Source organism: Mytilus edulis, chromosome 7 (genome assembly GCF_963676685.1).
Source record: "Mytilus edulis chromosome 7, xbMytEdul2.2, whole genome shotgun sequence".
NCBI classification, from domain to species: domain Eukaryota; kingdom Metazoa; phylum Mollusca; class Bivalvia; order Mytilida; family Mytilidae; genus Mytilus; species Mytilus edulis.
This window is the reverse complement of record NC_092350.1, coordinates 10,137,763-10,149,831: the sequence shown is the minus strand read 5'-3', so window position 1 is coordinate 10,149,831 and position 12,069 is coordinate 10,137,763. Positions and strand designations below refer to the sequence as shown.

At 31.0% G+C, this 12,069-nt stretch overlaps 1 protein-coding gene across 2 annotated transcripts; it reads left to right on the top strand.

The window, feature by feature from the left end:
* The first annotated feature begins 1,216 nt into the window (after window positions 1-1,216).
* On the top strand, window positions 1,217-10,904 carry LOC139482770 (uncharacterized). 2 transcript variants are annotated; one of them, XM_071266835.1, is made up of 7 exons: window positions 1,217-1,517; window positions 2,964-3,074; window positions 5,308-5,381; window positions 7,447-7,587; window positions 8,092-8,206; window positions 9,313-9,385; window positions 10,254-10,904. In XM_071266835.1, the coding sequence occupies exons 2-7, from the start codon at window positions 2,979-2,981 to the stop codon at window positions 10,406-10,408; spliced, it is 654 nt and encodes a 217-aa protein (XP_071122936.1). In that variant the 5' UTR covers window positions 1,217-1,517; window positions 2,964-2,978; the 3' UTR covers window positions 10,409-10,904. The 2 variants fall into 2 exon arrangements, with proteins under 2 accessions (XP_071122936.1, XP_071122935.1); XM_071266834.1 differs by having other exon boundaries at window positions 1,396-1,517; window positions 7,444-7,587; window positions 10,254-10,501.
* The last annotated feature ends 1,165 nt before the right edge of the window (window positions 10,905-12,069 follow it).

The following is a 12,069-nucleotide window of genomic DNA, read 5'->3' as shown; positions in this document are numbered from 1 at the left end:
ATTGCCAGTGCACGAACTCCCACGAACTCCAAATTTAGTTAGAAAGGGGAGAAAATCCAAAAAAAATATAATACCGACCAATCAAAAACGTTGTTGCAAATTTGACCTTAAGACGTCAAAGAATTTCCCATGATGCAATTATTGCATAAATACTAATTGAATAAAAATATTGCATTCAAATGACATTTTATACAAATTGAATAAAAAATATTGCATTTGAATGAAAATTATACCATTTGAATGAAAAATTATACCATTTGAATGAAAAATTATACCATCTGAATAAAAAATATTGCATTTAAATGAAAAAATATACCATTTAAATGAAAAATTATACCATTTGAATAAAAATATATTGCATCTACATGAAAAAATATACCATTCAAATGAAAAAATATTGCATTTAAATGAAGAAATATACCAATTAAATATAAAATATTGCATTTAAATGAAAAATATAGATTTTTTGCAACCAATACCATGCCATAGTTTGCATATATTGTATATTATTATTTTTTTTAAAACCTACTTTTAATATCAGCACAACAATGTTAAATCTGCAAATTTGCGGAAGCATATTTGCACTCGTTCACCTAGACTGAACACTAGTTTTTCATATCCAATTAACATGTTGAATAGCAATCTGGTTTTTTTTGTAGTGTTTCTAATACGGGATTCTTATTTAAACTCTGTTTTTCTCAGATGAACCATTTCAACAAACTATGTTGATATTTTCAAAATGTGTCATTTAAGAAATAATTCATGGAAGCCATAGATTGTTGGAAATTTACACATGGCCTGGGCCGTGATATTCAAATTTTATCCTGAGCGTTACTCAGACACAACGCCTGTTTCTGCATTGAACGTAGAATATCTTTGGACACAACGCCTGTTTCTGTATTGAACGTAGAACATCTTTGGACACAACGCCTGTTTCTGTATTGAACGTAGAATATATTTGGACGCAACGCTTGTTTCTTTATTAAAGGTAGCAGACTATCATTTGGACACAACACCTGTAGTTGTTTTTTAAGGTATAGTCGAACATTATTGGGCACAACCGCCTGTACCTGTATTGAACTTGTCGTACTTTTGGACAAATGAACGGTTTCTACGTGATTAACAGTCTTTTGATAAAGATAACAACTTATTGGTTTATTCGAGGTTTATTCGTTCTATCAAAATATTCATGGGCGTTTTGTAAGTCATCCAAAATGCATCTGACTGTAGATTATAAAAGTATATAAATCAAAAAGAGCGAAATAAAAGAAAATCATTGAAGATTATGACAATCCAATACTTATAGTTCAATAGAAAACCAACATGTTGTATTACACACAACAATAATATTTACAAGTTTTTTCTGTTGTTCGTATCTTGTCATTCATAAAAATGGATTAGTCTGACTAAACGAATTCATGACCGTTTTAATGCGTAAATCTATTCCGAAGCTATTAAACTCCTCGGAATAAACAGTGTATAAATTTGTGGATATTTTGTATACATTTCCTCATAAGGTATGTTATAATTATCCTATTTATCTTTATATGTGAATCAAAAAATTTAGAATAATTGATAATTGATGGTTGAGAGTTGTATCATTGGCAATCATACCACATCTTCTTATATAAAGTTTTGAAATTTTTTCGAAACGGTCTTCAGTTAGGTAATGAAACATGCATCTGTGGCATTACTGGTAGCATGTTAAAAGTAAGACTATGGACTATTATCGGAAGAAAAATAAAGAAAACTTCTGAGTTATATTGTACTCGGCCATTAATCCTTTCTCTTATTAATCTGATTACGCCTGCCGTTTTTATTAAATAAATAAATAATCTTTATTTCAAGAGGATGATAAAAATACATATTTCTTTTATAAAATCCTTTCCTTAAATACGTCAAATCTGCTTTGCAAGTTTCAAATTTTGTTTATCATTATTCCACCATTAAAGGACTTTTTCATCATCAAGACATTATTTCATGCAATTTTAAAATTGTGAAGAATTTGTATATTGAGACAGTCGTTAAGTTAGTAAGTTGTCGTATCAAGAGACACGATGAAAGGATCTGTGCAGAAAGATTTAAATGGACAAGACAACTAAAGGACATAACAATGAGAAAGACTTCGGTGCTTTGATTTAAAATTGTCTCGACTTGCTTGCTCATACATGAAATACATTTTAATGATTAAGAATAAGATGCCGTTCGTAGCTATAGAAATTTTGGGAGATGTATAATTTCGTATGAAACGACTGTCTATAGCAGAGGACGTTAATGTGAGTAGTGTATAGTTCAGTCGTTGTCGATTGTTCATGTCTGTCATATTTGTCTTTCGTAAATTGTTTTGTTATAAATTAAGCCGGTAGTTTTCTCAATTGAACTGTTTCATATGATTAATGTCGGGGCCATGGAATTGGTTTTTCCAATCGTTGAAGGTCGTATGGTTGCCTATAATTGATTACACCCACTTCATTTGGTGGATAGTTGTCTCATTGGCAATACTTTCATATCTCCTTATTTTTATATGAACTGTATGAAACCAGTCTTGTGTGTTCATACTGTCAGATGAACACTGGCAGAATGAACTAGACAATGACATTTCTACTTTGCGATTTAGCGTTGTCCTACTTGTCCCCCATTTCCACGAATGTGACCTACCTAATAAGACTATTTATCGGGTTTTTTTTTATAATATGAGCAACACGATGGGTGCCATATGTGGAGTAAGATCTGGTTACCATTCCGGATTACCTGAGATCACCCCCAATTTTTGATGGATTCGTGTTGCTTATAGTCTTTAGTTTTCTATGTTGTATCTTATGTACTATTGTTTGTCTGTTTGTCGTTTTCTTTTATAGCCATGGCGTTGTCAGTTTATTTTTTCGATTTGTGAGTTTTAATGTGTCTCTGGTATCTTTCGTTCCTCTTTTGTCAGATATAAGTCAACTTTGTTTTATTTTCAGTGCCACAGTTGTATAATGAACAGCACAGAAATAACAAGGGAACAAATTGATTTACCCAGACAATGGGAAGGAAAACTTGCGTATCTTTTACATAGAGTTTTATCTAAAAAGGTAGGAAGTAATTACCACGACAATGTGACGGCAAACTAGCTTAATTATTATATTTGTCTAGGAATGTACGGATTAAACAAAATCAATAGATTTGCAAAGACAATGGAAAGGAACACCGCTTCATTGTTAAAGGATGGTAGGGACTATAACATCTTAACTGATAAGATAAAGTACTAAATACAGGTTTTTCATCTTCAATTTCATTTCTACACATAAAACAACATCTTTCATTTATTGGTTTATTCTCATAACGTCCTGTTTCTATTAAAGTGGCGCAACACCACCTCTAAATTTTGCATAAGCACTTCTAAATTTAATAGACATATTTTGTTTTAAAGATACCTCTGTACAATATTGTGATTTAAGTACGAAGCTTGTTACCATTACTCTGTGACAAAAATTTTGTTTGCCCTTCTACAATATATTTATTAAATAAAACATTTTCAATTTCTAGAACAATATTCTTATGCAACACACAATCAATACTAGTATACAAATCAAAATTACAATCTTTAAGTTTTATTACACCAGTTTTTTTTTTTATTGTTTACAGCATTTTTATGTGACCATTTGAACACTATATAATTTATTCTGTCTTTGGTCATGACACTAAATCTTGCCCAGTGCCTGACTGAGACACATGTCCATTGCTTTATACTAAGTGGTCTCCAGCCCATGTCCCCGTTAATTTCATCATTTGGTGTATACTTGCCCACATCCATAAAAACCTGATAGCTCTGTTCTGGACAGCGTTGATACAAGAAAAAGAACGAGTACTCCAATTGGATGCACCATAGCTTATGACTGACCAGACCAGAGTATCAAATAATGTTGTAAAGGTACTGTGCTGGAAACCACCATGTGCTTTGCATTTAACAATTAATAAACTTAGAGCTCGACTTGCAGACCTTGCTACAGCTTTAGCCATTTCATTATATTCGAGATATTCTGTCAACAGTAGCCTGACCAAGATATTGGTAACAAGATACTATTTGTACTGTATTATTATTTAACAAAAAAGATTTAGAAGTTTGTTGAACCGAAGGGTTCCTAAAATGGACAACTTTGGTTTTATCTAAGTTTACATTCATACAATTGGTGACACACCAATTACTTAATACATCTAATAGAGTTTGTAAATTATTTTCATTTTCAGCAATAAATACAATGTCATCAGCATATAAAAGTATACCAACTTTTTAACCATCAATGTGTACACCAATGTCTAGTGCTTTTATTACATCAATTAAACTATTAATAAAAATATTGAACATAACAGGCGATATTTACACATCCTTGTTTTAAACCTGAAATAACGCTAAACCAATCTGTTATATTGCCATTAAGTTTAATACAACATTCTACATGTGAATATATAGCTTTCAATGTACATAAAAATGTGTACTAATTCCTGAATCATCCAATTTAGTAAAAAAGTATCATACGCTTTTTTACCACTATAGGTCATTGTACAACCTTCAACAATGAACAAAGCCTATACCGCATATAGTCAGCTATAACAGGCCCGAAATGAAAATGTAAACCAATTCAAATGACATAACTAACGGCCTAATTTATGTACAACGAAAACCATTGAAAAACATGCTCCTGACTTGGGACAGGCACATACATACATAATGCGGCGGGGTTAAACATAAAAGTCACGTAAGCAGGATTCCAAACCTCCCCTAACCTGAGACAGTGGTGTAACAGTACACCATAAGAAGGAACTTTACAAATCAGTTGTAAAAGGCTTAACTCATCAGATGGATACAAATACTACACAGAGTATAAACACCAGGAGAAACCCTGTTCTCCTTTGTCATCTACGTTAACAACCAGATAAAATGCTATAAGCAATTGGTGATATTATGTTTCCATCAACACCGTAAACATCAAGTATACAGTAGCAGTGGCGGATCCAGAACTTTGTGTAAGCTAGGGGGCATGCTGACTGATCTAGGGGGGGCTTCAGTCACGCGTCAGTGATTCCCTATATAATAAACCATTTTATCCCACGAAAGGGGGGCAGGATCCACCTATGAATAGCAAGCATGTACCTAATTTATAAGCTACATTACACACTCAATTGCAATCATGTACCTCTTTTGTCAATGGCTTTTTCGGCTGCTGATCTGATAGCGAAAATGTTGCTCCTTTGTCGGCTACATTAACATTCAGGAGCAAATGTTATATGCATATTCAGGATGTTATTATGTTCTTTATTTATTAGGAATGTGACGATCTTATAAAAAAGGCGGAAGACAAAGGGTTTGAACCAACATTTTTAAACTGTAAAGGAAGACGGTAGGAATCATATGCTTATCAATCAAGAAACAGTATTTATCATTGTTAGGGACAAATTATTCAACCAACTATATGCATGGCTTTAGCATTTGGGAATGTACATTCATATTATAGAAATGTTTTGTTAATTTCCCATTTTTAAAGTTTGAAAATAACTATCATACATATAGTTACTCCTTTTTGTAAACTTATTAAAATGTACAATTTCGCAATGATACTGTTATATGTATGGTGTCAGCTTTATTGATTGCGACATTTTCAGAAATTTCAAAAGAAGAAAATGCTATTTAAGTCATTATTTATATAGATATAGAATATTTCAAACTTTATGAGTAAAATTAAATATGGATAGAAGTCAATAAAATTGCAACAGAACGACAAAAAATTTAAAAAAAATTAAATATACCACTTCCTATATCTATATACAAAATGCGAATATTTGGACACATATAGTCTTCGGTAACAGACGGGTGTCTATATATACGCTACAATATGTCAATTTCTATATCGTCCCTAGTCATATACAAGTTGCAAATGAACTAAAGGGAAACGATGTGTACCAAACGCCACCACACTCCAAATAACAAAAAGGAAAACACATTAATGATATAACGAGATTCTTGACGTTTGATATATAAGATATACATTAATGTACCTTTTTGCCATTGTGACCACATATATATAGTCAAATTGACTTGCTCTAGTTGAAACAATACCAAAATGTACCTTCATTGGGTGAAATTTCTACCGTTTCATTTTTGCTTTTTACTTATCTCTTATTTATTTTCTAAAATCAAAATAATATAATTTGTCCATACATAAAAAGTTCAAACTACCCAAATACGGCTATGATTACAGTTAATTAACATATAAAATAGTCTTTGTTGTCAAATACTTGCTACAGGACGGTATTCCTACCCTTGTCATAGGTGAAACTTATTGTTTCTTCTTTATATCAATCTTCAATGGTTTTGAGGATTTTGACCTGTTGTAAACAATGTCTAGCCGATCATGTTCTTTCGTGTAGTTTTCATAATCCGTTTTTATTGAGATGACCAATGAAAGTGTCATACATACAAAAGATAGGGGATACGGACATTAAGTTTAGGGATCAATATCAAAATGTTCATTAATCTTGATTTTTCTAAAAGGTCTGTCAAGAAAGGAAGTTTACAACATAATTATTGTGCGACTTTACACAGATTTCTAAAGTGTATAGTCTATTTCATGTGAGGTGTAATTTACAGTTCGGAGTGAAATATACGAAATTCGCACATATTAACATTATAATAGCTTAATGGAATGAAATAAAGTTTATGATTGATTTTAGATCTGCACTTTAGATTAGCGACTTATAAACATGGAAATAATTAAGTATCACACAAACTGTTTCGAAACAAAAATAAACGCAGGTGAAATAAAAATTAAAGAATATGGCTACACATCATTTTTATACCCGTAAATAAAAGTTGGTGTTGAAAATAGAAAGAATATATCAGATAGCGTTTGTCATGTTTGTCTAATTTTGGCTTTGCCAAAACGTAGTATATATTGATATATGTTTAAAAATATGATAAAAATTATAGGTCACCGCGCATTTTCTAAAGCTTCAATTGCAAGTTGTGACAAAATCAATATAATTATAGAGTTGTAAAATGAAATACACGAGAAGATAGCTTTTAGACAATGCTTTGAGAATATCAAAAGAAAGGATAGGGGCAAAGCTCGTTTTTTCGGCAAAATACAAAATTGTAAAATTCCATGTAGATTCCCCCGGAAAAGGTACTATTTCAGAGTTACCTTCCCTCAAAATGCCAAATTAAGAATATTTAAAATCAAGCAAAATAATCTACAATTGTAAAAATATTAAATTTATAAGTCATAATCTTATAAATTTGTTCTTTTAAATGAAAATGCACATTAGTTATCTGCATTTCCGCATCACAGTTTGCTAACTGAATTGAAAATCTAGACCTTAGGTTCTCTGATTTTTACAATCCAAGATAGAGAAAAACACCCATACCACCTTAAATCAGTGATTTTTTTACACCTTTTTTTCAAGTAGAAGCAATGAAATAGATGAGTATGGAAATTGTTCACGGTGTACTCTGGAATCAAAAGAAGTCGCAGACACGATGTGGAGACGAGTTGGTAATCTTATTCCTGATATATGGAACAACAGAAAAGTTGTCGGTTTGAATGAGAGGTATGTTTGAAGTAGTATAACCAGACATTTGAGGTTATTGACCCATGGTAAGGTTATTTTGGTTGAAATCATAACTTGTGAACAAAACAAGGACATAATGCATTAATTTAATAGCATTTCTTTTAGCCGGGTTAACTTACAGCCCATACCCCTACCTAGAATCAAATACAACGTTATAAATTCGTAATTCAACATCATCACGTAGACATGCACTTTTATCCAAAATTGCAACCATTATTGTGGATTGTATGAAAAGTGATTAAATGATAGACGTAGTTTAATAAATGTTTAACAATGGTAAAATAATATTAGTGAGAATGTTGCATGCATAGCAAATAATTTGAATTAGGAAAAAACGTTCTAAGTGGGGTTGTACTAACAAACAAACGTGTACATATCTGCATATATATTTACAGAATAAGAGTGTTGAGGTATATTGGGTGTACATATATATTTACAGAATAAAAGTGTTGAGAAATATCGAGTGTACATATATATTTACAGAATAAGAGTGTTGCGGTATAATCCGGGTGACAATTTCCACCCCCATTTAGATGGATCTTACATGAATGAGGATGGAGACCGAAGTTACATGTCCGTACAGGTGTATCTTAATCAAGTAAGTCATAATATATATCTTAATCTATTGGTTTCCATATCAAATCAATTCAGTTCTTAATTAAGTGCATATATTTGATTAAAATCGAATTACAATGAAAACAAGTATTATAATGTAAATATATGTACATATTTAGCTTGAACATTGGTTGAAATTATTGTTGCATGTGATCTATAAAGCAAATTATGTAATATATTAAGCTGCAGATGGTACTGATTATACTATAAAATACATTTTTTGTCATTTATCCTTTTTTTAACATTCAGAATTTGTTCGATCATTACTTTTGGCATCCTAATGTTTTTTGTAGGCAGTTCCAATTTTATAAGTAATCTATTCTTACTGGGAAATCATACTTGTGAGAGTTCTCAGTATATCTTTAGAAAAACCGATATGTAACAAATATATACAAACAAATATATTTGTTTTTAGTAACATGATATATTGATTGTGATTTTACTGTTACATTAATAACATTATATTTTTTTCTGTGTTATTTCATTTGTTTGGGGATTCATGTACAATGTTATTTACAAAAATGTAATATACTTATCATTATGGATTGATTGTTGGTTGCTTAAAGTTCTTTTCTTTTTGGAGAAAACGAAATTGTGTAAAAACATTGCAAATAAAATAGAATGGAGTTGATGGGTATGAAACAAGAGAGCAAATGAAGCTTGAGAAAATCAAATGAATTATTCACAACGGAAAATATAGAACACATTAAATTAAATATGTACACTGAATTACTAGATAATTCTTTGCAGTAAAATAATTTTTAGGGCTCCATCTTTGAGTTTCCTTTTTTGTGAGATATCAAAATGACCATTAGTCGTATATAACAGTCCCCAGTACATGATTTTTTAGGGGACAGCTTTGACCAACCTCCTATTGCATATTCTCTCGCGGTGTTGAAGACCCATTGGTGGCCTGTGGCTGCTTTCTGATCTATGGTCAGGTTGTTGTCTCTTTGTGATTTATAAAAGACGATACGTTATACTTGGGAACAATGTTGACTTTCTATAGAAAGCATACAAAATTTGTTTGGATTATAATAGTTTTAATCTGTGAATCATTGTATTTTTTGTAACTTATTACACTTGTAGAATTTTGAAGGTGGCAACACTACATTTCTGTGCATGTTAGAGGAAGATAAAACAGAAATTATCCCACAAACAGGTAATAATTTACGGGAATAATCTCCCTTTACTATGGTTTTGATACCAGGATTTGTCTTTCAAATACAGTAGAGAATAATCAATGTTTTAAAATGAAAAACAGGATTGCATCAGGAAATTAAGAAGAAAATACTCTGAGTTGGAGTTATCTTCCTGTGTCTATAATTGATGTTTTAAGGGTTATCTTCCTTTTTCCATAATTGTTGCTTAAACAGTTATCTTCCTTTGTCCATAATTGTTGTTTATAGAGTTATCTTCCTTTGTCCATAATTGTTGTTTATAGAGTTATCTTTCTTTATCCATAATTTTAGTTTTTAGAACAGATAGAATCAAACACTTTGTACGACTTATGAAGTTTCAATATTATTTTTTTTCTTGAGAAGTATAGTAATAAACATGTATATAATTGTGTAACTTGAATGTTTCTTTAATGGAAGGAAAAGTTGGGATATTTATCCCGACCCACACATTTTTGAAAATAGTTTTGCATGAAAGATTAAAACAAATATTCATAAAGGATGTCTCCAAAAATTATCCTTTATCACCATGACTGAAAAATAAATGGTGTGCAGAAAAAATGTTCAAACCTCTGCGTCCCCCATTAGAATATCTAATGGTTGTCCCCTTTACTATTTAACATGTTTTACTTTCACTGAAAGCATGTGCTACTTCATCAATTTTTTTTTCTACATGTTAGATAAATTAATGATATTTCATTTGGTTTGTTAAGAAATTGTTGGCTACATGATTGATGAATTTGAAAAGACAAAAGAAAACGCTAAAGTTTAAACACCTGAAGTAAACATTTACAATGTAGTTTCTCAAAAATTGTGTTACTTCTCACATTTATTACTTGTTTATATTTCTAGGTTCAATGTTGATATTTGAACATGATGTTCTACATGAGGGATCCAAGATCTTGTCTGGAAGAAAGTATGTACTCCGTTCAGATGTGATGTACTCTGGTGAAATTATACCAAAGAAATCCAAGCTGTCGAGACTGTGTCATCTCTTTAAAACTTGATCGAAATATATAAATGTAACAACCATGAACACCAGAAGTCATATTTGTTTTAAGACACTTACCAGCAAAATAAAATATAAGACACTTAGTCTACCAGCAAAATAAAATTTAATACATTTACACAAGTGTGTTGCAAAAAATGTTTTCAGTTGTAAATTCAAATCCATTTGGACCCACAATTTGACCTGACCTTTAATCGTTGAATTCCTTTATTTTTCAAGGTTAATGACAAGATGTTAACCCTTGATTCTTTTCTGGTACTTAGTATATGATGTACTTGTTATATTGTTACTAATTCATTTATAATTCTTTTTATCCCTTTTCAACCAATGTGGTAAATTTCTTTTAGAGTCCTAGCTTTTTATAATTGATTTGATGTTGTTTGCTTTTAAATAGTTAACAAAGATACCAGGATTATAAACATATTTTTTACTTTGTAGTTTCGTGTACGTATGGATTTGTGTATATCTTTTTAACATGTAAAACGCTTAGAGTAGCTTGTAGTCAGTGTTATATAATGCGCTTTAAAAATGCCTTTTAATAATAATACTTAATTGCAAACCTCTGATATAAGAATAAGGAGATGTGGTTATGATTACCAACGAGGCAACTATCCATAAAAATTCAAATGAAGTGAATATGAGCAAATAGTAGGCCACCATACGTCTTCAACAACCAGGAAACCTGTTCTATATTGTCTGCTTAATTCATAACTAAAAAGTTTACCAAATTCAAATATGACAGACATGAACCAACAACATTAATGTTTATCAATAGCATTATTCTGCAAAATACTTATCTTCTTTTTAAATACAAGTGATCTGTGACCTTGATCTTTGACCTCAAATCTTTACAAATACTTTCAAGAAACTGACAGTATGTCTGAGAGTTTCATGGTGTTGGACAATCATACTTTCTTAAGTCAAAGATTTGCCAAACATATTTCTTGAAGACCAAATGATGATGATGATGATGATGATGATAATGATGATAATGAAGGTTCTTTTCTATTAGCAGAAGTAAAAAAATAAGGCTATCTACACTAAGGATGTTTATCCTAGGAATAAATTGACATAGCTGTGGACAAAAAATTTCTGAATGTTAGTTCCTCGCTGCTCTTCAACCTCGTAATTATTTTGGCCTTTTAAACTACATGTATTTTAATTCAAGCGTCACTGATGAAAAAACGCATGTCTGCTGCATAAAATCTGGTATCTTGGTATTTATTTCCCCTTTATCAAAAAGACAAATGTGAATTGGTCAAATCTGAACTTGATCTGTGGTGAGTTGTTTCTAACAATATTTCCAAATTTCAATTTGATGTAGTTGAGGTTACCCATTTAATTAGTCCGAAAACCAATTTTGCATGTATATATGAAATTGTATGTCACTCTAACCTCTCAGAAAAGGCACAACAGAAATAATCAGGTTATCAATTCAATAGTCTTGAAAACATGCCAAGAACTGAATTAATATGTCATCTTCCAAAAAAATTGTGTATTTTATCAGTCTACCAAAAATTATGTTTTGAATTGTTTCAATGCCGCCTTCAGCTATTTTTGTACATTGAACTGGACTTAAGTATTGGATTCTATCATTCCCAAGAATCATATTCTTATTTATAATAAGACCAAATGATAGAAGATGTTGAGGTGGTATGA